Consider the following 25,893-nt stretch of genomic DNA (forward strand, 5'->3'; position numbering starts at 1 on the left):
TGGTTGCATATTTGCCAATTTATGCCCTGCTGAATATTGTTAAATAAATAAATAGAATAATTTCTGTGCTTTGGCTCTCTGGATCTCCGCACTAAAGCACATTCGATCTGTGAAGTTTTCACATCTGTTACTCATGTCATAGTACTTTGTTTAGAAACTAGGTGTATGTCTAAAAGAAATCAAACTTTCTGATTTCTGAGGTGTTAAAAATGAAAATTAAATAGTTTCTCGTCTGTATTTCAAATACATATTGCCCATGTATGGCAAGGTCTACCATGAAAAAAGAATGAAACCACTTGTTTTAAATAGCAAATACACATAGTAGGAAGTTTGTATCATGGTATCAAATATGCCACAAATGGAAATGCAAAATACAGAGACGTACTACATACTACTGCTGGTGATTTGTGGTGGATTTACCGTCATCTTTGTTGCTACAATTTTACAGCTTTATATTCGACATCGTTTTTAGTCTCATGCAGTCGATCTCTGACCGTTTCTGCACTTTGGATGCCCTCTAGTGACCATTTTATTCCAGTCCAGTTGCAACCCTATTTGTTTTTGCCTCCTGAGATGTGGATGGGGTGGCAGTAAATTGTTTCCACTCATTATTCATAGTTGAGTTGTTTTTATTGTTATTATTATTATTATTATTATTATTATTATTATGTTAATTTTAATTATATATAATTAAATAATTATATTTATGGCATGGCAGGGTTGTGCTTTCTTGCTAGAAACACTATAAAATACAATATTCATGCTCTACATTTTTGTGTCAGTAATCTAAACAGAATCCAAACTTCGAAAAATTTCTATCTGCCACAGTGTGTAGAAGTGGATTTAACAGATTTACAGATATTTGCTTGGATTGTTGTGTTTACCAGCATAATGGGGTGCAATGCAATTTTTTAGAAATATGGTGTTATTTTGGAGCTCAGTAAGACCGTGTTTAGGGTTTAGGCCGAACAGTGCATCTCCCATTCGTGTCATGTTAATGATCTTGATATGTATTCTGCAACCAGGGTTGCCATGTTCTGCATATAATGTCAGCGTATTGCAGATAACCTGTATACTTTGAGCTCTGGACGAAGACGTACGCTAAATTCTGTAAACGTAATAAAAATAAGCAATGTAAACCCGACAGTATATTCCAGATATAAAAGAGCAATAATCCATGCATATTATATGATGATTTGATTTGAAGTCAAGGTTTACGTGAGCTAGTCTTCTTATGTGAAAATTTACATACACTAGTAGGATACGAAGGTTTTACAGTTTTTCCGAATTTACGGAACTTGACCTGACCTGGAAGTAGAGACTTCAATTCGTGAATTTTGGAGTACTTTTGGAGTAGTGGAACTTACTTACTTACTTAGTCAGTATATTAGTTCGTTATTAATATTTGCATCATTTTTTTTTTTTAGATGAGCTCTCAGGAGCGGCACAGAGCATCATAATCGTCGTCGTCATCCTCCTCAGCTGTCGATCCAAATCTCACTAGCGATCATAGAGTGTTTATCTTCTTTCTCATAGTATAACTTTGTTAGTTTCTTGAAAAGTGTCGTGGAAATTAGACAACACTCGCAGACTCGTCCTCTGAATTTAAAAAAATAGAGAGACTGAAAGATGGGATCATCCTTTGGAAACGCAGATATGAAAAGGCGAAGAAACGTAACATACGACTGCAGCATGCAAATCTGGACCGTCCAGAAGTTAAAACACAAAACATTCTTCAAGAGTTTAGACCCAATGTCATCGAAACCATCACAGCGGGCAATGGTGTGTTGTTCGCCATGATGATGAACCCTACCCTGGCACAATATTGAAGGTGGAGGAAGATAATGTGGAAGTCAAGTGCATGCACCGAAATGGAGTGAATAAGTTCTTCTGGCCGAGCCCCAGAGATGATATTAACTGGTATCATGATGACCAGATCGTGTGCCTGATTCCAGAGCCCCTAGCACTGAATAGGCGTTCTGCTGAAATTGATCAGAGGTTCTGGGAGATCATTCTGAGACAGCTAGACAAGTGAAATAATGCAACATAAATTGTAAAATGGAGACAGTTTACCCCTCTTAGTTATAACCTAGTAACATAGCATGACATAAAATAGTAGCAGACAACTGCAGTTTAGATAATGGTCTTTGTTGGACCTTTTTAGTTGTTACTCTTAATTGAGTTCAAATGTGCTTAAACTATTGTTTATGAACGTTCAAGTGTTTTGACCTATTGTCAATGAGTTTGACTGCATGCCAAATGAAACCATTTTCTTAATTAGAATTGCGGAATAAGGATCTTTGGTCTTGTATGTCACTGGTGTTTCATTGTGTCACTGGTGTTACTGTGTGTTTTTTTTCCTGTATCATTAAATAAAACGTGTCATGTTTGACATGATGATAATTTTATATTCATTACATTTTGCTACACTCGAGAGTTCAGATTCCAAGGATTGCATCATTACTTGTTTAACAGTTATTTTTATATATATATATATTTTCATTTTTAAAGGAAATTCATGGTTGTGCAACTGAAAAAAACATCATTCAACCACACTTTTAACAAACCATAACAAATCAAAATAAAATAATAATCTTCTGATTTGTTGCATTATCAATGTTATTCTCTACCTCTGAATACATGTGCTGAAGAGATTGAAAAATAATATTTCATAAAGGCCTCTATTATTGCCAAATGAGTAAGGTAACACCAGTGACAAATAGACGGTGCATGCCATCTTTACATAAATGCACAAAAAAGAAAAAAAAATCATTAAGCTGTCATTTAAGTGTATTCATACAGCCAATGATTTAAGTAATAATGTGGTCAAAGGTTTTGAGACATTCTTCCATTCTAAAAGTGCACGTTTCTGTAGAATGACCCACTTCATAAAATTCTAATTCTAAATTCTTGATGATTTCTACCAGTCAGTAGTAAGGCTGCGTCGGTCTTTCGCTCCGCACAATAAAGCGCAAACCACCTGCGTGTTAACACTTCAGGGTGAAACATTTCCACGGGCGTCCTCCAGTTTACTTCTTGTCGAGAAAAGCTGAAAAGACTCACACAGCCCAGCCAGGCGACACCAGATTGTCGTGGAAATCAGACAACACTCGCAGACTCGTCCTCTGACGGTAAAAAGGTTTATTACAGAAAGATGGTTAATACAGGATAGAATAAAGCAGGATAGAATAATGAGAGGGCTCTGAAGTGCTTGTGCTGAACCACTACTATATATATGAAACGCAGAGCATGACACACTTCTGTGTACCGATAAGAAGCGGTTTGAGGCAGTTCAAACAGGCTTTGTTTTAGGATCTTAGATGATGTGCAGACAAACCTTGAACAGAAGAACATGTTTGTGTCTCTGTAAGCAGATAAACATTCTGTACTGATCTCAGTGACATGACATGGCCTTCTTAGGTGTTATCCTCAGATTAACATGAACAGAAACAAAATTATTAGTAAAAAGTAAAAATGAATAATTTCCCTCACAAAGGTTACATTCAATACTTTTGGCACTAATGTAATTCCATATGGGTCCAAGAAAAATTTCCCTAGGGGCCAATAAAGTATCTTATCTTATCTTATAATGTATTTGTCATAAAGTGCTATACAAATAAAATTGAATTGAATATTCAGTTACTCTGCTACGGTATACTATATTTACCATACGTATCAGTGCAAGAAAGCACATAAATGAATGTCGAGCATGATGAAAATGGGCTTTATGGTTCTGAAAATATTATGTGAAATGGAATATGTGAACATGACTAAATTCCCAAATTATTTGCTTGCACTTATTACAGCCAAGATGACAATATCTACTGACTTTAATACGCTGCAGTGTGATGCACAAGTCCAGTCCAAGCCTGGTTTGTTGACTGGAGCTGGACAAATGTGTTTGGAGAGCATTTCATCCCTGCTGAAAAAAAAACCCCAATAGAAACCATTACAGAAATTTTAATGGTTTCCACTACAAATACCATTAAAAACAATAACAAATGTAGTGCGTTTTGGCCATAGTCTATTCGGTTTGTGTTGGATCGCGCAATTCCCCGAAACGCAGCAGCAGGCTGAAGTAGAGCAGGATGAAACAGGGTTTCAGGTGAGGTCCTAATTATGAATTATATTTTGGAATTGTAGGGAGGCATCAGCATTAAAGTCAGTCTTTAGGATGTTCAGCAAATACACAGTATAACCTTTGAAAGTCAACATACTGGTCATGAGTTTGTTTTGAAAAAATTCTTACATCAAAACAACATAAGATCCTATTCACTCAGTGTTAACATTTCCCTCAAAAATAAATGGGATCCAGAGTTTAACTATATGTTTATGTATCTTCATCAATGCATAATTTTATTACACATAGGAAACTCAGAAATCAAGTAGGCCTAAAGATGCCGTAGGGCAGGGTGAGGGAGAAGCAGCTGGACTTTCAGGGCTTCAGGTGAGGTCTTAAAATGATACTGCGATTAAACATAGGCCTGTATGAAGAGTTCATTTGCAAAAACAGATATGTCCATTCTTATGAATATTTAAAAATCATGTTTTTTTATTGCGCATTCCAGGTAATATCAATCAAACTGCAGTTGGGTTGTTTTAATTAAGTGAAAATAAATGTAATCCAAGCTTGATTTGTATGACCTGGAATGCACGATTTAAAAAAATGATTTATGGAAATGAATTAAAATGGTGGATATCTGTTTTTGCAAATGAACTCTTCACATGCTGTTATGGATTAATTGTAAATGACCAATATACATGTATTGTAAGTACCATAGTCTACCTATTTTAATGTTAACTTAGTTCAAGTTATTATAACACAGGATGCAAAAGAATAATTTGCAGAATAAATGTTGAGACAGACGAGGTTAAGTTTAGTTTTCTCTTTAGGAGACAGTCAGTGTGAGTGAGGACGATCCTGAAGCGAGTCAGTGTAGCAGTGTCATGGACATGGGGTGTAAGCCATACCAGCCTGATCCAAAATTCATCGAAGTACAGCAACTTCCAAACAAGATTTTGCGGTTTCAGGTGATCTGGTACAGTCAGTATTCATGGCTTCGCTACAATCCAACACTGAAAAAGGGTTATTTGTTTTGAGTGTGTCAAAGCATACACCATAAAAAAGACCACTTTGGAAAAAAAGAATGACCCTGCCTTCTGCACAAAGGGTTTCAATAATTGGAAGAATGCCACAGGTAGCTTTAGTCACCACCAAGCCAGCAAAGCACACCACCCCCAAAAGGTTCACTGTTAGGGCTAGTCAGCACAAGCCAAAAACACCAGAGGAATACTATAGGATGGAATTTTTCAAGGTGCTGGACAGTCTGGATGTTCAATTCAAAGAACGGTTTAACCAACCAGACTTGCAGATCTTGAAAAAAGTTGAGAATGTTCTCCTTACTGGGCAAATTGATGATGTCATTGGACAGTATCCAGAGATAAACAGAGATAGTTTGAAGGTTCGGCTGCCAATGTTTCTCTCAAAGAATACCTACATGTCAAGAAGCGAAGCTGCAGATACCCTAAGAGGTATGCCAAGTGACGCAAGAGGCTTATTCGATGAGGTTGAGAAGCTTGTTAGGGTGTTGTTAGTCGTCCCTGTGGCCTCGGCTGAAGCAGAACGAAGCGTTAGTGCACTCAAAAGACTGAAAACCTGGCTAAGATCTACCATGTCTTAATAATGTAGCTGTATGCCATGTACATCAAGAGGCCCTTGACCAAGTAGATCTGAAAGATATTTGCCAACAGTCCGTATCTGTCAACGACCGACGTAAGCATCTGTTTGGATTGTTTAAATAGACACCAAGGACTATCATGAAGAATGTTGATGTTGAATGCAAAACGTTTTCTCTCTCTCTCTTTTCCGTTAACAAATAATTTCATAGTTTACTTTCTTTCAGTCTTTGATCTGTTGCTTTGTATAATCTGTATTTAAATGTAAATACAGATCTTAATGTAAATATAGATGTTATATATTAATAAACCAGTTGGTTGTCAAACATTAAACAGTCCTCTTTTTTTTCCGGGGTGGGTGTCCCTACCAATATTGAGGCCAAAACTAGATTAGAATTTCTGTAAGGGCTTCTACTGCACAAGTACACGATATTTTCACCATAAACTGTTCAAAAAAACAAAAAATTCTACAAAAACGTTTAATTTCACACTGTTTTACGTGTGTCTGCAGAGTAACACCGTCTATAAGAAGTTTAAAAATGGCGGACTCGGTGAGGTTTGTCGCTCCGTGCGCCCCCTAGTGGTCTTCTACGTAAATGAAGCGCCGCTCCGGCCCAGGAGGAGAGTGAAGGAAAGATGGCGGCTGGAGCTGAAGCGGCCAGTAGCGGCGGCCGCAGCAGCTCCTCGGCGGTTCTGGAAGCGACTCTGGACCGCCGGTTTCAGGGAGTTACGAACACGATGGAGTCCATTCAGAGCTTGTCCTCGTGGTGCCTCGAGAATAAGAAACACCACGGGGTCGTAGTGCGCTCCTGGATGAAGTGGCTCAAAAAATGTGAGTTGCTTTGGCTTGCACTGTACACAAACACTAACCGCTCGAGCTCTCTTTAGCGCGCGTGCGTGTGTTTTTATTGTTTTTTTGGTGTTTTGAAAGGTCTGTATTGTGTATTTTACTCATGCAAAACGCAGCCCGTGCTTCGCTTTTGCTTGTGCACTTTTAATTATTATTTTTGCACGTCGGTGTGTAACATTTTTAAACGTGTACACACCAGGAGAGCTGCTAACATGCTATCCAGCTGGTGTTTGGGTTATAGGCCAGGCTTGTGAAATAAGGACACAGCAAGATTGTTGCACATTAATCTCACGGGATCTTGATTTGCATCAAACTTGCAACACCTAATATTAAATGTAATATTAATTATTTTTTAATTGATTCAATTTTTACATAGAACACACACACACACACACGTTCATGTGCAAGGACATACAAAAGTATTAAAATGTCGGTTTCATTTATAATAAAGCTTGATTTATAACATTTATAGATTGACATTCACTATTGCTATATATATGTGTGTGTATATATATATATATATATATATATATATATATATATATATATATATATATATAGTGTGTGTGTGTATAGTGCAGCCAACAAAGCTCTAGGAAGCGAGAAAAGCTACACAAGCAAAATACTGATTGTTTATTTGACTTAATTATTAATTGTTTATTCAACCCAAACTAAAGTGACGCATCAGGTTTCAGAGCTGATATCCCAGAATGCACCGTTTTCAGAGTGTTTTCCAGATCACAGGGTCTTGGAAGGTTGTGTGGTCAGATCGTAGACAGGAGGTCACATGGTATCAAGTGGCTTTCAGACCGGTCTGCATGTGTGCCTGATTGAAATGGACAAATTTGTATGTGTTAATTTTTTTTTACACTGCTGTGCATTGTGGGATTGATCCCAAAGCTGTGCAGAGAAAATCACACTATGTCTCACTACACGCTGTTCGCTGTGGAGTGCAGGATTTATTGGGGTCTCTCTCGTTTTTGTAGCGGCGATCATAGTCGAGTAAGTAATACCAGTGCACATTCCAGAGTGAATGTAACTACTTTTCAGTTTTAATTGATGTCAAGTGATCGGCGGAATGATGGGATCGGACGTGATCGATGTTATTACATGTGATTAGTTGAGTAACTTGATCGGCTGAGTGATGGGATCTGTTAAGGGATTTGCCTGGTCGTGATTGGTTGAGTGATGTGGTTGGATAAATTATGTGATCAGTTGGGATCCGGTGAGTGACGTGACGTGATTGGGTGAGTAGAGTGACGTGACGTGATTGGGTGAGTGACGTGATTGGGTGAGTGACGTGATTGGGTGAGTGACGTGATCGGGTGAGTGACGTGATCAATTGCGATCAGCCAAGTGTCATAATCGGTCGTGATTGGTCGAGCGATGTGATCAGTTGTAATCTGCTGAGTGATGTGATGGGATATAATTAGATGTGTGCTGTGATTGGCTCTGATTAATCGAGTGATCGTTTGAGTGACGTGGAAAACAGAGCACGGTGATCAGCTGTATGAAGTTGAGGGCTGTAAGTGGATGTGGCTGAGTGATGTGATCTGCCGGACTCGGTTGAGTGTCCTGATCTGTTGCGTATCGATGTGGCTGGGTTTTGTGATGCGATGTGATCGGTTGAGTTAGGTTGATGTCGTCATTTGAATAATGCGATGGCTGAGAGTGTGATTGGTCGATGGATGTAAACGATTATCAAGTTTGTTTTTTTCTTTAATAAAAGGAAGTCCCCATATTAGCCCCGCCTACTTTACATCCAGCGGGGAGCAACGAGTGATAATATTGTATGATCAGCGTTAACGTAAATAAAAACGCAATCGGCTTTTCCTGTGGTTTTAGTTACACTCCAGGAAACTATACTAGTGCGTCATGTTTATTTAGCTCGCTAGCTATGTTTCAGTCACACAGCTAGCAGGAGATGAATATTAACCTCTTGTTATAGAAAGTAGTAACGCGTTAACGCCGATAGTGCAGTGATTCAGACCTGTCCAGTATCCCGCCTACAATGTGATTAATGTCATCATGCCTAAAGGCGCACTTACAAATACAATTAATAAAATATTTACAACAATGGATCGGTTAATTTGATTACAAAATGGCGTTATAGGTTCTTTTGTATGTAATATATAGTTTCAAATCCTTCCCAGTCTAACCCCTGAAATTACCTTCCCACGTCTGAGTTGAGTGAAACGTGGTATTAGTATAGCTAGCTGGCTAGCATAACCTTGAGAGGTCATTTAAGAAATGGCACAAAGATTATTCAGTATACGCTTATTTAGCTTCACTACCACAGGTGCCAAATGTCATACTATTCCAAACAAAGTGCACTAGATAGGTTGAATAATGCCGAAAACAATTCTGCTGATGCAACCTGCTCTCTCCGAATATTTCTTTCTTTTGTAGAGATATATATACCGAGAGAGAGAGAGCGCTATATAGTTAAAGGTCCTGTAACAATCCAATGCACAAGGCAAACTGAATGGAGAACTATTATGAAAATAACTAAATGAAAATAAGTCAAAGTTTTGCCCTGACCCTATGTTATGATGGCCTCGCTTAAACTAGCCAGGCTACTGTAATTTACACAGTACTGTTTGAATTGTTGCTATTGTAACTGAACGGGGCTTAAGATGCCTTCATGAAACCAAGATTTGTCGAACAGAGTGCTGCAGGGATGATGAGGTATTTTTGTAGGCCAACCCAGAAGTTAGCATCACCCTGGTTCCCTTGACAAAAATCCAGCAGGATTTTTGCATTGGCTTTTGTCAATCTTTTTTAGGATCGATGCCGAAAATAAGCTCTGTGGCCAGCAAAGGTTTATAATTCTTACACGTTTTTGTTCATCAAGATGAATTTTGAAGCCTAAAAACAATCGCCAGAAGTAAAAAAGCTAATGTTATAAACGAACTACACCATGGTCGCATGCCTTCAACGTCATCGCCGCCAAACTTCCGACAACTCTTTCGTTCTTTATTTTTTTTTTAAACAAAAAAACACTACAATTGGAAAATACTTAAAATTGATAAATTTGTTGGTTGGAAAGTTGGAATAGTTTTGCAAGAGTGCGAGTATAAACACAACGACGCTGTAGTAGATGACTTTTCCTGTTCGCCATGATGACGTTCAATATCCCCGACGTCTGTAGTCCCATTTAGCCACTTGTTAGCAACTGTCGTTTTCAAGAGCCGTAAAAGCTTTAAATATATATATATATACATATATATATATATATATATATATATATATATATATATATATATATAATAATTAGTGGGGTATTACTGATGTATTTTACGTTGTGGAATAAAATGTGAAAATATCTTGAGCTTGTGTTAACCACAGACCTTATTTCAGACAATACCATAACCAAAAACACGTTGACTTCGGGACGATGGAAGCGGAAGTGCTAAAATGCTAACTCGTTTCTGGGTTTTAGGACTCATTCCTGCAGCGCTCTTAGCCCTAGCTTATTGAGTTAGCTTACATAATGGAATACCTGATCTGAAGAGTCATGAAGGAACATCTGTGAAACAAAACAAATGAAACGTCATTCCAGTATCTCAGCTACATTTTTGTCTACATGTTGGGTGTGCAGACTTTTTCATTTAAACCAAAAAGTTCTACTTTGGTCTCATCCGTCCACAGAACATTTTTTCCAATAGCCTTCTGGCTTGTCCATGTGATCTTTAGCAAACTTTCTTTTTCTTTTTGGAGAGCAGTAGCTTTCTCCTTGCATTCCTGCCATGCACACCGTTGTTGTTCAGTGTTCTCCTGATGGTGGACTCATGAACATTAACATTAGTCAATGTGCGAGAGGCGTTTAGTTGCTTTGAAGTTACCCTGGGTTCCTTTGTGAACTCATGGACTATTACACGTCTTGCTCTTCGCGTGATCTTTGTTGGTCTCCACTCCTGGGGAGGGGAACACTGGTCTTAAATATCCTCCATTTCTACACAATCTGTCTGACTGTGGATTGGTGGAGTCCAAACTCTTTAGAGATGGTTTTGTAAACTTACCTAGCCTAATGAGCTTCAACAACTCTTTTTCTGAGGATTTCAGAAATCTCCTTTGTTCGTGCCGTGAGACACGTCCACAAACATGTGCTGTGAAGATCAGACTCTGATACATCCCTGTTCTTTATATAAAACAGATCGCTCACTCATTCACACCTGATCGTCATCCCATTGGTTGAAAACACCTGATTAATTTCACCTTCAGATGAACTGCTAATCCTAGACGGTCACATAATTTTTCCACTCACCGATATGTAATATTGGATCAGTTTCCTCAATAAATAAACGACAGAGTATAATATTTTTGTCTCATTTGTATAATTGGGTTCCCTTTGTCTACTTTTAGGACTTCTGAGGATGTTGTAGGTCATATTTATGCAGACATCTAGAAAATTCACAAAAAGGGCGCACAAACTTTCAGGCACAGGACATCAGAAATATGAAGGGACGTGTATTACTGAGGACATTCAGTAAGTCCCAAGTAAGTTCAAATATGTATCACCTTTAAATTATGTTTTAAGTAAATGATGTATTTATATATTCTTTATTGAAGCGGTCAGCACCCGTTTTACATTAGAATCCAATGGAGTAGACCATGCTTTCAAAAACGCTTTGAGCTTCGTTTGGGACGCTCTCGACTGCATTTTGGAACAGCTTTTATTTTGTTGTTGTTTTTTAAATGGAAAAAAGATGTTGCGTGTGAACACACTTTGTTTAGCAACCAAGCCACGTCAGATAGTTCAGTCAAGGTATCTTTATCTATCGTCAACCGACTAGCTTCGCTGGCTAACGTAACTTTAATTCAGTACATGAATATCTGTGTAAGTTAGCTAGGTTAACAATGTCTTTAGTTGTATTCCAACCTATAGATTTGTCAGTTTTATCTTTTGCTATGGTATCTCTTGCTATCGAATCCACCAGTATTACACCCGAACAAAAAAAAGTTTGTACTTCATTTGTTCGTTGTTGAGGCTTACCTCAAGCAACTTGCTTATCCGAGTCGATGGTTGTAACAATCATCCTGAGATGCCGGTACAGAGAAATATCCAGTCAGCTGTTTTGATTAGCTTGGCGATGAGCTGCTGCCGCAGACCAATCACACAAACACACGTCCAAGCACTGATTGCTCATTCCTGTTGCCAACTTAGCTTTCCGTTTGAGATCAAGCCACCTCGCCCATCAAGCCAACTCTCACCGCTGTTTAAATATTCATTTATTACATTTCATTACATTTATTCATTTAGCAGATGCTTTTATCCAAAGCGACTTACAAATGAGAAAATATTAATAATATATAATGTAGAGGAAAGCTTAAGGCTTTCAGCAAAAACACTTAGGTGGTGAGCCTAAACCTTTCTATGGTAGGGGAAACCCTGGTCGGTCTTGCTGCTGTGCGATAGAGGGTCTTGTTGCTGTGCTGCTGGTGTGGTAGATGGTCTTGCTGCCATTGTATCGGGCCTTGTTTAGTGGTAGAGGGTCTTGCTGCATGCCAGAGGGCCTTGCTGTGTGGTACAGGGTCTTGCGACCATAATTCATGCTATCGCTTCATGGCAGAGGCGTGGTCGACTGTCTTACTGTGTGGTAGGGGCAGGTTTTGCTATGTAGTATAGGGTCTTGCTGCGTGGCCGAGAGACTTGCTTCATGGCAACGTGTCTCACTGCATGCCAGAGGGTCTTGCCGCATTGTAGATGGCAGGGGTTATGTTCTCTGAGAATTTCCTTTAATTTACAGAGATTTAAGAGCATTGATTGAACATTCTGAAAGCCATTTGTCATTTTGACGTTTACAAAATAAGGCATTCAATTGACGTGCAAGGTATTCCGCCATCAAAACTGTTGTAGCAGCACTTTACCAGCATAAAAATCCCTTAAAAAAAAAAAACTGTGTGCTTCCATGTTTATGAAATAGACTATGGCAGAATTTTTACAGACGTGTCCGTTGACGTGGCTGATAATTATTCACTGTGACGCAACCTCTGGTAGAGGGCCTTGCTGCCTGTAGACTACCTTGCTGCATGGTACATGGTCTTCTGGGTAATAAAGGACCTAGCTTTATGGTAGATGGCTTTGCAGCGTGACCGTGGGCCTTGCTTCAAGGTGGAGTGTCTTGCTCTGTGGAGGAGGCTCTTAATGGTAGAGGGCCTCTCTGTGTGGCAGAAGGGCTTGGAACAAGCTTCATGGAATACTTTGTTGTGCTTTTGGTGCATGTTTTAGAGGAAGGGTGTTTCTGTGTGGCTGATGTGGTTGCTGGTGTTTTGAAGCAGTTGTGGTGCTGGATGGTTGAGATGTTTTTTGAGAGAGTGCTTTGGCACTTGTTTTGGTACTTGTTTTGTCTAGAGAGTGTGTTGGTCCATGTTTAAGGGTGCTGTGAGGGACTTGCTCCCTGGTGTTGAGTTTTGCTGCATGGTAGATGGCCTTGCTTCATGATTGAGTTTCTTGTGTGGCAGAGGGCCTTGCTTCATGGCGGAGGCTCTTGCCGTGTGGTAGAGGGCCTTGCCGTGTGTTAGAGGGCCTTGCTTCATGGCAGAGGCTCTTGCCGTGTGGTAGAGGGTCTTGATTCATGGCGGAGGCTCTTGCCGTGTGGTAGAGGGCCTTGCCGTGTGTTAGAGGGCCTTGCTTCATGGCGGAGGCTCTTGCCGTGTGGTAGAGGGTCTTGATTCATGGCGGAGGCTCTTGCCGTGTGGTAGAGGGCCTTGCCGTGTGTTAGAGGGCCTTGCTTCATGGCGGAGGCTCTTGCCGTGTGGTAGAGGGCCTTGCCGTGTGGTAGAGGGCCGTGCCTAATGGCGGAGGCTCTTGCTGTGTGGTGGAGAGCCTTCATGTGTGGCAGAGGGCCTTGCACCCATGGTAACGAAGCTTCCTGCAATGTTAAAGGGCATTGTAACGATGGCCTACGATCATGCTGCTGTATGTTTTAGAGCAACGGTGGTGCTGCCTGGCTGATGCTGTTGATGGTTTGAAGCAAGTGTGGTGCTGCCTTGATGAGAGGTGTATTAGGGTTTTTGGGATTTTTGTTTTGAGAAGCAAGTGTCCATGTTTAAGGGTGTTTATACATGTCTAAGCGTATTGCTGCATCTTTTTGCTGCTTGTTTGAGGGGATCGGTCTGGTGTGTTTGTAGCATTGCTACGGGTACATGATGCACCGTGTGTTTTAACTATTATTCAGTCTCAGTCTGATTTTTTTTTTATGAAGCCACATGTTCGATTAGACCATAAACCGATTTTTAATTATTAATGAAAACCCTCTATATACATAACAACGACGGCTACAATTCCACACCTACCTGTAAAATGACTGCTTTATTTATCAGAACATGTGGTGCTAACATCTTTCTGTGATTTGGTTTGTGTCTCTTTAGCGGATGCCAATCACAGGCTGAATCTCTTCTACCTCGCTAATGATGTCATTCAGAACTGCAAGAGGAAAAACGCCATCGCATACCGCAGCACGTTTGCTGAAATCTTGCCCGGCGCCGCCCTGCTGGTCAAGTATGCGTCTAAGACGGGAAATTTTCTTTGAATGGTTTTGTTGTCTGTGTGATTTAAAAAAAAAAAAAAAAGTTATTTTTTTTTGCGCTAAACGTTCTCGGCTTTGTTTGGCTCCAGGGATGCTAAAGTGCGTAAGTCGGTGGAGAGGATCTTCAACATTTGGCAGGAGCGGAGTGTTTACCCAGAGGAGTTGATCACTGAGCTGAAGGCAAATCTCCAGAAAAAAGAGACGGCGCCCCCTTCAGGTGAATACGTCTCATTGTTCAAACACGAAATAGTTATACTAATTTAGTGAAAAGTACTGAACTATACAATGTGCTATTTGTTCCCCCCCATATTTCTTGCTCTTCTTCCAGCTCCAGTTACTCCTAAAGCTGCCCTCAAGTCCAAGATCGTAGCAGAGTTCGCAGTAAGTATCTTGAATTATATATTATCTGATCCCCCCACCCCCCCCCCCTTAAAATTTGTCCTTATTTGTGTTCTTTTTACTCCACCTCCCCTCGCTTTAGCCTCAGGCGTTTATCGATCGCCTCACTGCGTACAAGCGCTCGTTAGAGGAGAGCGATCTGAAGGAGAAACAGCTCGCCGCTCTCAGGGTCGACGTCTGCAGCACCGAAGCTCTCAAGCGTCTCAAAGGTTTGTTCGGTTGTCCTTCTGACCGTTACGAAGCGCCGACACTGGAGACCCTTTCCATAACCGTTCAAATAAACATAGAAAGCAGTTAATGATCACATCATATTTATGCAGCAAAGCAAAACAACGATCGTAACGATGCATAATAACGCACCTCGTGTTTGAAGGAAATAGTGTGACGCTAGAGCCGTTTAAAACCACATCACTCTTTTTATCCCCACAGATAAAGCAGGAGGAAATAAATTCTCAAAGGATTTCGAGGAAGGCAGCACGAAGCTGCAGGAGGTTGTGAAGTTTCTGGAAGGACAGAAGGAGGAAGGACCGGTGCTGCTCGAGGCTCTGGGGAACGCCGACGTTTTTTATGAAATGCAGTACAAAGAGGTCAAAATTGTCGCCAACGTAAGTGTCGTGATGCATAACGATGGTTATATAGGACTCGGGTGTTGTCTAAATACCCCTCCCAGGCTGGGGTCAGATAAATATCTTATTACCTGCCTGTTAATACTATTAACTACCTATTAAATCGCTTTTTGCTGGACACGTCTCTGCTCAGGCATACAAGACGTTCGCGAACCGTGTTTCGAATCTGAAACGCAAACTGGACGCTCTGAAAGCCACCCTGCCGGACGTCGAGTCTCCAGTTCCCTCGCCCTCAGAGGACGCGCCCTCACCCTCCGGCTCTGAATCGCCCTTTCACGGATTGGGACGCAGCCAACGGCCGAAAGATGAGAAAGACAACAGAGATGTGGAGGACATGGACATGTCTGACGAGGAGACTGCGAACAACACAAGCGTTATTGGTGAGCGTTTGTTCATTCGATCATTCATTTATTTATTGCGTTTACGTGTTTTTATATCTAGGTTTTTTTCTTCTTCTCTTCAGTCGAAGACAAAAAAGAAAAAGCGCCTCCGCCGATAGTTTCCAAATCCACCAGTGCAATAGCAGCCAAGTCCCCTACTTTAGCCCCTCCCACAAAAACAACATCCGAGCCCGCAGCCGTTCAGACAACGTCTTCGTCTGCGGTGACCTCGCCCACTACTACTCTGAGCCCCGCCCCTTTAAATCTGGCCAATGTGGATCTGGGAAAGATCAGCTCTATATTGAATAGCATCACTAATGCCATGAAGAACACTGGTGAGCAAAATAAAAACGAAACATCCTTAAATAATTATTTTTTATTATTAGTTTAAAGTGCGTCTGTCCAACTGTACTTTTCGTTTTTTTTTTTGTTTATTACTTCGCAGGTGTGAGTCCTGTGTCTCGCCCCTCTCCGGGAACTCCCACTACACAACCAAGCCACACCCCCACAGCAAAAGCCACGCCTACTGTCGGAACTGCGGCACCCAATCCGCTGGCCAGCATCCTGTCGAGAGTGGATATTTCGCCAGAAGGAATCCTGAATGCGCTCACAAAGACACACACACACTCTGGTAATGACACGCGCACACACTCTGGTAATGACACGTGCACGCACACTCTTTTCACACATTTTTACACACACACATTTAGTGTTTTGTTCATACTCTCTTTTTCCTTCAGGTTTGTCTACTTTGCTCTCCTCCGCCCGTGCTGGTACTCTCACCTCCCCAAACTCTGCCCCCTCTTCTTCCGCCGTCACCACGGCGACGGTAACGGCGACGGTAACGACGGCAACCGCCGCTCCAACAACCCTGACCACCCCGAAGACTCCAAAAGCCGCTGAACACAACAGCTTGAGTCGTGAGTCGGAGCGAGAGAGAGTGACGGATTGGGAGAGAGACAGAGAGAAAGAGAGGGAGAAAGACCGACAGGAAGTCGCAATGCCGAGCTTAGAGTCAAAAATCAACAACTTCCTGCAAGTGAATCCCGGATTTGCAGGCGTATTCGAGGCGGAAAGTAACAGCCCACTGCTTGTGGGCGGAGACGCCACACCGGTTCGAGACGAAAGGGGCGGGACTCCAACACAGGATGAAATCGTTGACAGCCCTTGCGTTATGGGCCACAAAGCCCACGTTTCCTCGTGGGGCACCGAAGACGACCGGAAGGACAGAGACTACCGGACCCCGTCGGGGAAGAGTGCGGCGAAAAACAAAGAGCAAGAAGTAGGGAAGAGGAGGAGTGAAGCATCCCCTGGCCACGCCCCATCCTCCTCTTCCACTTCGTCTTCCTTCTCTGCGCAGGAAGTGGCCACGAAAGCTAAAACGGAAGGGAGAAGAACGAGTGTAGGAGCTCAGAGAGAAAAAGGCAAGGAGGAAAAAGTAGGGAAGAAAGCAGCAAAGAAACAGGAAGTGATGGGCGGAGACAACGAACGCTATCATCGCATCGAAACCGTGGTTACCGCGGGAGCGGGCGACGAAGCCGGAACCATAGATCCGCTCGGCTACAGCAACCGCATCCAGACAGTCGAGAGCATTCGCGTGATTGGTCGAGGTCCCAGAAGGTCCAGTGGTGCGACCAGAGGGAGTGGGGTGTGGTACGAAGAGGCGGAGTTTATGGAAGCCTCACCTCTGCCTCACCCCGGAAATCACGGCCCTGATGGTTCTGGAGACCACGCCACATCTGCCTCAGCTCATTTGGTAGCTCCCCAGGGGCAATACTCGTCACCACCTCCCCCTCCCTTCTTCCCTCCTTCTCAACCCCTGGCCCCTCCAGTTGTCCCTCCTCACATTGCCCCGCCCACTCAACCCCCCTTGACCCCTTCTAGGGACTTCCCTCCCTCCCCTACTACTACTTCTGTGATGGTGGGTGGCATCCTGGTCCCCATTGACCGAGTTTTGCCCCTCCCACCCGCTAATCTGCGTCCAGAGTCGGTGGCAGCCCATAGGGGTGGGGCTATCACGTCCAACAATTCTAGGGGTAAATTGTCTCACTCCATGCGCCCCATTCATCGCCCGCTATTGCAAAGCCCGACCTCGCCTTCGCCCACCACCCCAACCACACCCACAACCCCCACCCCTTCCAGGGAGCCCCGCCCACTCTTGCCCTCCCCACCCCGACCCCTTCTTCGCTTGCCTTCACAGAGGCTCCCATTGCCCCTCCCCCTTCCCCGAGAGCCCTTGTTGCCAGGTGCAAAGCGACCTGGCCACGCCTACAGAGGTGGATCGTTACATGCTCCTAAACGACCGTTTTTGCCTCCTCGCTATTAAGGGTTACAATGCTGTCTGATCATGCTTTTGCTTAGGCCCTGTGCCCTTGCTACTAAGGCTAAAGGTCACATGATATGAGCCTAAACACATGCACACTTAAGCCCCTCCCCCAGCTTGGTTTCCCTCAAAGCCAGTTACTTAGACGAGATGGTGGGATGAACTAGGAGATAAAGGAAGATGAACAGAGAGAGAAAAGGTGGTTATTCTGATCATTTCCACTTATCTTTGTGCAAACGTGTGTGTGTGTGTGTGTGTGTGTGTGTGTGTGTGTGTGTGTGGAAACACACAAAACCAGATTATTCTGAATGATCTAGGTCTGTAATTAAGAATGTAAATAGAAGCTTTCTCTCTTTCCTGTGTGGCTTCTGCATTCCTGCTCTCAAGCTCTATCACTCTCTCTGTAAACACACTTTAACCTCTGCTTCACACTTATATCAAAGATCTGGATTAAACCTGCGTTCACATTAGAAATCGTCACTCCAGGTTTGTGGGCGTGGTCTGTCCAGCTTCTTTTCATTTCCGAAAAAAGAAACCTCAGTAGCCAAAAGGTATAAAGTCTGTTGTACGAATTTATACGTTACTTTTGCTTAAAGCTTCTTTCCGTGCTCTGTTTTCTTTCCGGAATTGGAGCGAAACGCAAGCAGATACTAGAGAGTTGAGCATTTGTGGGCGGGGCTTTGTCACTAATGTGAACGCAGGCTTATTGTTGCTCAACGGCAAAGATATACAATCTCAAGTTTCAACTTTTTACATGAAAGCAGAATTAGTCTAGCAAAAAAAAAATCTCAATCTTAATGCTTCCTTTTTTTCATACTTCCTGTCTTTTGATTCCTTGGTTAAATTTATGATTTTTTTTTTTTTAGTTCTCGCGTGTATTATTACTAATAAAAGCCCTGCGTTGAGAAACATGAATGATCGGGGGCTTACAGTTCTTTATCGTTATAATTATAATGTTTGTTTTTTGGTGTGTGTGGGGGCAGGGGTTTTGTTTTTTTGTGTTTTTTTTCTTCCTTTTGAAGAAAAATGTAAATGCGAACTCTGTAACTTTTTTGATTTAAAAAAAATACTCTGTTTCTGAATCTGTACACAAGCAAGCTACGTGTACGATTGTTTAAAAGAAAAAAACAAAACGAGCTATTACAGGCGATTTGTGTAACTGAGCTACACCCCTTGCTGCTTGGGGTGAAGAGCGCTGGCGATGCATATTTAGGCTCCACCCCCTTATCAGAGTTTATACAAAATAATGCAAGATTACGGTCTAAACAAACTCTGAACTTTTTCAGCGTATGGCTTAACACTCATTGCGTGAATAAAAATTGAATGCCAGAATCATGCACGTAGCTCTTTTAAAGGTGAATACCCTTTCCTAGGAATCTGATTGGATGGTAAAAGAAGAGGCACGGTTACACTTTGCATTTTGTCTGTTTCCTGTTCCTTTTCCCTTTGAGTTACACACACAAGGTCATAATTTTCAAAAAAAAAAAAAAACCTCCCGAGGCCTAAATTGCTTTTGAATAACGTTTCTGATGCACCCTCGTCCACTTCCTGTTGCCAAGCTCCCTTTTCCTCCTGCCTTGGGGGCTTACTTTTATCTGTCCTGTTAACTTCATGAACATGAAGTTGGTTCGGTATGGAATCGAGTCAACGTCACTGTTGAAGATCGTTACCCAGAAGACATTGCTGCATTGCTGACACTCTCAGAACGGGTTTTATTCCTCCACTTCACGTTCATAGCATCATGCCCTCGCTAGTTACAATAACTACTAGTTAGCATAAAACTCGCCACTTCCAACAATGAGTTTAATTCCCTCAAAGAGAGACAGTGAAACTTTGCTTTGCTAGCTGGAATGGTACTTCAGTCTGCCAGATAGTTAACTAGTTAGCACAAATTTTTAAGTCAGGTTTAATCCTCTATGAAATGAAGAAACGTTGCTAGCTGGACCGTTGACTTCAATCTGCTAGTTAGTATAAAAGCTATACACTGCTAGCTGAAAAGTTACTACATGGACCTTGAGGAAACTTTACTTTGCCAGCTGGAATATTAGTTCAGTCTGCTAGGTAGTTACCGTGCCATCTAGCTAGCATAAACAGTTTCCAGATTTTCATTGACGCTAAGATAACTTCATCAGGTCTAAGACTGCTAGCCACATAGCACAATATTGACACGTTTCTTATTCCTGCGACTCCTTCATCTGTACAAAACGGCACTCTGCTACTTTACTTTGCTAGCCGGTTAGCATGTCAGCTCGTTAGAAAAGGAAGATGCTGAAAAAGTGCGGACTTTTGAGATCGTTATTGTGTATTTCCAAGTGGACGAGGGCGCTCTAAAGGAAACGGTATTGACACAGGTCAAAATCGTCCAGTCAGCAATTGTGTGTGTGTGTGTGTGTGTGTGTGTGTGTGTACAAGCAAATTATTGCTCTATATATATATATAAAAGAAAAGATTTGATTTTTACTTTAGATAATGTATAAAATACTTCAGATTGAGTGTTTGGAAGAATGTCCTGTTACTGGTTTCCACCCACACGGAAAGAAATGATCTGTAATTAATGTACATATTGCTAATACTGCTTGTACAAGTAGTGATGTGATTTTTATTTTATTTTATTTTATTTCCCTTTTGGTTCATAACACGTGAACATTTAAGGAACGTGGTGGTGGTGATATACGGTGTCGTCTTTTGTCCTGAATGCATACACATTTAGATCAACAACTCTCTCTTGACCAATATGATCACATGACTACGATCCACATGCCAAGGGTTCGTGTATAAACGCATGACCTGGAATGAGGAGCAAAATGGCTGCGTCTCAAACGCTAGACTTCATTTTGGCGATGTTCTCTGACTGTAGGGCTAGCGCCCGTACTTGTTAAGCATCCCCGTGTCCTCCGTTAGTCTTTAGCTGAGTGTATTGCTTCATATAGAAAGCTAATTTCGTATGTTAATCTGTAACTAGTAACCAGCCTAGCTAGTTCACCAATCCTTTAGCTGTATCACAAAAGCAACACTCGTGTGTTTAGCATAAACAGCACATACGAGTTTAGCGTCCCTGTATTTTCTGTACGTCTTTAGCCGAGTGTATTTATTCACATAGAACTTTAATGTTATGAGATGCCTTACTCTGCTTGCTAATATGCACGCTAGCTAGTCTGCTATGCTATCTGTACCACAGAGCTAACAATCCTGTTTGGCACCTCTCCGAGTGTGTTTCATGTAGTCTGCTAATCTCGCATGTTAAGGTGTAGCTAGTAACCAAGCTAGCTAATTATGTTCTCCGTAAAACAAAGCTAGCAGTCATAGGTGTTTAGTGTCTCCGTGTCCTCGGTTCGTCTTTAGCAGAGTGAGTGGGTTTATTAGAGATAATTTCTCTCTGTTATCATTTTATGAGGCGGTTACAGAAGCTCAAAGGTCTTAAGTTCTTTTTTCCAACAGTATCTCCATACACTGTCCCAGTATTTACTTGATGAGTAGTATTTACTCAAGCTAGATGAGTAAAATACTGTGTGTTGAGTTTTATTTCTCGAATTATTTTGACTGACAGAGACCTAGCATCTCTGTCTCAACTTTCAGGATTTAACCAGTCAGGATTTATGTTTTATGTAGAGTGATAATTCATAAAACAGTCTTCTGGGTCTTCTGAGAATGATCGTTCTTACTTTTACGACGTTACTGAGAACCATTCCGTGAAGTGTTAGTGTTTTGGGAGACAGCCATTATCGATAAACACAAACGAAACCTGTTCTAAATAGCTGTTAGCTATTTAATACAAGACTACATATGTACAGTTTTTTGTTGTTGTTTTTTTTTTTTAAACTGAATCCAAAGCTTTACAAATGATTTACATTCACACACACACACACACACACACACACACTCCATCCTACAAGCTAATTCATTACTTTTTTATTTATTTATTTTATTATTTTCGTTTTTCATTATATAAACCTGTATGAGACACATGACCCCAACTGCTCTCAGCATAAACATGAAACACCTTCCACACTGTCGAAACACCACTGTTCAGGTTTCAAGTCAGGACTCCAGTTGTTGTTTTAACTAATCCTTTTTTCTTTCCTTATTTCTTTCTTTTTTTGATACACATTTTTTGGTATATTTCAAAAAGGTCAAATATAGAACCCTTAAGGGGTCGTTCGGCTCTTTGGGGGTAGATTTTCCCCATCCCTGGTCCTGGAGAACCCTCTGTCCAGCACATTTAGTATTTTTCTCATGAGGAAACTAGTTTTGTCGGAAACGAAGAAGCCTTAACTAGCCAAAAAACCTTTTACTAGAACCCGCTTTCTAAGACGGTAGCGTTCCATTTGCGTCAGATCTTTTCGAGCCATGAAGAAGTCCGTTAAACCGGATTGAAACGCATGCGTTGAGTCGTTTCCAAACCACACAACCCTAACACAGTGTCCATTTCTCTTCTTGTTTGCTTCAGAACATGAAGGCTGATTATTAGACGTATCGTGTGGGGGTTTTTTTTGCGACAGGACTCGGTTGCGACACGGATGTAAGAGGTCCAGGTTCCAGAACATTCTCTGACCCATTGTTTCTGTCCCTGTAATCTCCTGTATCCATGATAAACGTGTATTAGACAACCGTTATGGCAGTGTGTAAACATTTGACCTTGACTCCTTGGTTATGAAAAAACAAAAACAAAAAAAAAACCAGACTTGTTAGTCTGTCCAGGTGGAAATACTCCGTTACTGAAGTTATTCCACACTCTAATTTCGATGTAACTGTAAAGACCACCTTATTGATTTGGTTTCATGAGCACGAATATAAATTCCTGTTTATAGCATTAATTTTAATAACGCGCCATTAATTTGGATCTGACTTGTGCATTGAATACTGTTGAAATACTGCTCAATTAACTTGGTAATTGACTGAATATCCCTTGATTATCCATATGTTAATACACTGGGCACTTATGGAAGGCTTATGAAATCCTAGTGCCTCCTTATTGAACTTATTTATCTTCGATTACTGCCAGTAGTATCAAATAATAATAGATTTTAAATCCTACATAGTGCACTGTTTGTCCGACAGGGATTCACTTGGGTCATATTTCTTTCGTGTACACGGATGAGAGCGTCGTCGTGTGTTTTTAAACCTAGCTTTAGCGCGCAGAAATTACCTCAGAGAGAGTTTATGATGTGTTAAATATCTATTGTATGCGCATTGTGTGTGCGTGGTTGACGCGTTCGAATGCGCACACGCAGTTTTTATTTTTCTCGCCTTCTCATTGGTCAAGCCCCTGGAAAAGTACCGACCAATCAGCTGCGTCGTTCGTGGTTTGTTCCGGTAACATGGCGGCGCACAGAGGACGAGAGGGAACGACGTTGTGGGAATAAATACAAAAATAATGTTGATAAATGGTGGTTTTTTTTTTTTTAAATTTTGAGCTTGTAGACATTTTTGAAAAGATGATATTGGCGTTGTGTTTGCGGCGAGCTGTGTGGCACGAGCCCCTGAGGTCGGCGTTGAGGAGCCACAGAGGCTACAGCGAGGTTATAATGATCATTCATTTTGTTTTTCTTTCTTTTCTTTCTCCCCCCTCAAATTCTTTACTTCCGCGTTTGAAGTCAGTGTCGTTACAATCCTCAACCTAACTGTCCCGTTCTGCACATATTAGCTGGCGCTGTGAAGTTGTAATTAGCAGCTCGATCAGAACATCCTTCATGATGTGAACATAAACAGGAAGCACCACATTGCACGTGCAGATTTAAAGGACTGAGGTCCTTCAGTGTTCATCCTGACCAGGAAGACACAAAATGGTGGTGATAAATAAATAAATAAATAAATAAATAAATAAATAAATAACTAGCTCCCCTTCCAGCCTGTGCTTAGTGATCAGATAAGTGATGCTCCTGTCTTCATGCAGATCTCTTTCAGATCACATTTTACTCCAGATTTCAGTCATTTACCTCCTTAACCTGGTTAAGATCAGTGAGGATGCATGACTGGAACTGGTGTGTGTGTGCGTGTGTGTGCCTTAGTTTTCAAGCCGTTTATCATGAATAAAAGTCAAGTTACTCGCTGTGCTCCTCTTTTTCATCTCCGCAGAATGCTTACACAGCGACGATCTCACGCCAGACGAGGATGAAGTGTGTGTGTGTGTGTGTGTGTGTGTGATGGAGCAGGAAACACTTAAACGTGCACTTCTCCTGCAGTCTTTAGCAAAAGGAAGTCTTCAGCGGATCCGAAACTACTCGCTTGTTGTTACGTGTGTAAGCGTACAGCTCGGTGCATAAGTTTGTCCACCCTTGGGTCGAAGAAATTCTCTCCTTCTGGCAACACAACGTCGTGTGTTTTCTAGTGTCTGTTCTTCATGAGGAGGTTAGCAAAGTGATCAAACTGTGAGTGTAAAATGTGTCAGAAGTTTCCTGCACGTTCTTCTAATCATTTCTGTTGAGAAATCATTCCCCCCTTCTTTCTAAAACGTGGGGTGTACAAACTTTTGCACTCAGCCGTGCTCATGGCCTGACTCTATCCGGAATGTTTTACTGTTTCCTTCTCACACACACTCACCGGTGTGTGTCTGTGTGTGAGTGAAAGATCGGGTGTGATTAATATTAATGTTTGTCGTGGTGACGTGCCAGGTCATGTGACCACTTGGAGAAAGAGGCCAGAGCGTCACATCAGTATAAATACTCGAATGCAGCTACTGACTCGTTCCTTAGTTTACAACACACACACACGAAGTGATGAGCTAACCAAGCCAGTCTGTCACACACACACTTATTAAACAAAGGTTAAGATTTAGTATTATTTTGTACTACAGCTCTGTTGAATTCTGGATTCTGATTGGTCAGAAGGTGTTCCACATAAATGGATTAAAAAGTGCAGCTTGTCTTTCTTTAATTAAAAAAAAGGAATAAATTGCCGGGACGTGCTGTTTGAGGGAGGAAATTAATAATAATAATAATAGCAATTCTTCCTGGTCCTGATAAACACTCATGCTGAAACACACACACACACACACACTAGTATACATTGTGTGGAGGGAAATAAGGAGATATGATTACAGGCTTCTGCCCAAATGTTATCCCCAAAGTGCAAAACGAGCAGCTGTGTGACTTTCACACGACACCATGACCCCCTGTTAAGCCTTGTGTGTGTGCTTTTGGGAATTGGGACACAGCCCAAAGTTGTTGTTGTTTTTCTGTCCACAGTAATGATCTGTGTGTTAAATACTGCATTGTATCATATAAGTGATTGTGTGTGTGTGTGTGTGTGTGTGTGTGTGTTGCGGTTCTAGGCCTCAGCCTGCCAAACAGAACGACTGCGACTTTTCGAGGCCTTTTCAAAAAGGCCAGACCAGAAAGGGGCGGAGCCCGGACGAGAGTTAAGCATCCGATTGGCCGATGGCAGAACGGTGAAAGGGGTGTCAGGGGTCACGACCCCGTTACAGATCGCTCAGGACACGCGGTGAGTCTGCACACACTGATTTTACTTACTGACAGCCACCTCAGTGGTGGTGGTGTTGTTTTAAAAGGGGGCGGGGCTTAATTGTTACTCACGCCGCAGGGTTAAAGGAGCCGTAGTGAGTAGGGTGAGCGGTGCATTGTGGGAGTTATCTCGCCCCCTAGAGGCCGATTGTGAGCTACAGCTGCTTGGCTTCGACTCCACGGAGGGAAGACAGGTGTGTGTGTGCGTGTGCGTAAGTGAGAGTGAGGGATTCCTACAATACATTCCTAACATTTTACAGTGTGCGTATGAATACTGTGTGTGTGTAGGTGGTGTGGAGGACGGGTGCGTGTGTGTTAGCGGGTGTGATGGAAACACAGTTTGGTGCTCAGGTGTGTCGTGAAGGCGTTTCAGACACTGGATTGTACTGTGATTACAGACTGGATAACAGGTACACACACACACATGCACACACAGTACAGTCTTTTAGTCACTTTTATTCCGATTGAATTGTTTTTATTTCACTTTTTTTATTACAATATATTTGTTTTCATTATATTACTAAGAATAATGATAATAATCATCGTCTCTCTCAGCTCGGTGTGTTTAGACGAAGTGGAGAGGAGGTGCGTGGAGGCGGCGGCGCTAAAACTTCCCATCACGACAGCACGACTAAGCGCTCACCAAC

General features: G+C 41.8%; 2 protein-coding genes across 8 annotated transcripts in view; both read left to right on the forward strand.

The window, feature by feature from the left end:
• Positions 1 to 2,919: 2,919 nt before the first annotated feature.
• rprd2b (regulation of nuclear pre-mRNA domain containing 2b) lies at positions 2,920 to 21,666 on the forward strand. Of its 6 annotated transcripts, none has more exons than XM_053649719.1 (14): positions 2,920 to 3,131; positions 3,807 to 4,105; positions 4,370 to 4,447; positions 4,894 to 5,039; positions 6,188 to 6,508; positions 13,901 to 14,030; positions 14,148 to 14,275; positions 14,387 to 14,439; positions 14,540 to 14,666; positions 14,887 to 15,062; positions 15,217 to 15,463; positions 15,547 to 15,798; positions 15,909 to 16,118; positions 16,204 to 21,666. In XM_053649719.1, exons 5-14 carry the CDS (start codon positions 6,313 to 6,315, stop codon positions 17,787 to 17,789), a joined length of 3,105 nt encoding a protein of 1,034 aa, XP_053505694.1. In that variant the 5' UTR covers positions 2,920 to 3,131; positions 3,807 to 4,105; positions 4,370 to 4,447; positions 4,894 to 5,039; positions 6,188 to 6,312; the 3' UTR covers positions 17,790 to 21,666. The 6 variants fall into 6 exon arrangements, with proteins under 6 accessions (XP_053505694.1, XP_053505483.1, XP_053505857.1 ...); XM_053649508.1 differs by having other exon boundaries at positions 4,894 to 5,031; XM_053649882.1 differs by having other exon boundaries at positions 4,894 to 5,031; positions 15,909 to 16,094.
• tars2 (threonyl-tRNA synthetase 2, mitochondrial) overlaps positions 17,848 to 25,893 on the forward strand; it is a 14,476-nt gene continuing 6,430 nt past the window's right edge. The window contains exons 1-5 of one of the 2 annotated variants that reach the window (XM_053650084.1): positions 22,461 to 23,305; positions 25,057 to 25,226; positions 25,326 to 25,440; positions 25,535 to 25,656; positions 25,802 to 25,893. The exon at positions 25,802 to 25,893 is cut by the window's right edge and continues 17 nt beyond it. In XM_053650084.1, coding sequence (XP_053506059.1) covers positions 23,171 to 23,305; positions 25,057 to 25,226; positions 25,326 to 25,440; positions 25,535 to 25,656; positions 25,802 to 25,893 — 634 coding nt within the window. In that variant the 5' untranslated portion in view covers positions 22,461 to 23,170. Of the gene's footprint in view, positions 17,986 to 22,460; positions 23,306 to 25,056; positions 25,227 to 25,325; positions 25,441 to 25,534; positions 25,657 to 25,801 lie in introns of those variants that run through there. The other variant, XM_053650166.1, reaches the window with a different exon arrangement.

This window comes from Ictalurus furcatus, chromosome 1 (assembly GCF_023375685.1).
Source record: "Ictalurus furcatus strain D&B chromosome 1, Billie_1.0, whole genome shotgun sequence".
Classification (NCBI taxonomy): Eukaryota; Metazoa; Chordata; class Actinopteri; order Siluriformes; family Ictaluridae; genus Ictalurus; species Ictalurus furcatus.

Excerpts from the sequence above, each read along its gene's own strand:
- rprd2b (XM_053649719.1), top strand. The coding sequence starts at position 6,313 with ATGGCGGCTGGAGCTGAAGCGGCCAGTAGCGGCGGCCGCAGCAGCTCC. Across the intron at positions 14,031-14,147 it reads GGCGCCGCCCTGCTGGTCAA|GGATGCTAAAGTGCGTAAGT; the intron begins GTATGCGTCTAA and ends GTTTGGCTCCAG. Across the intron at positions 14,276-14,386 it reads AGAGACGGCGCCCCCTTCAG|CTCCAGTTACTCCTAAAGCT; the intron begins GTGAATACGTCT and ends CTCTTCTTCCAG.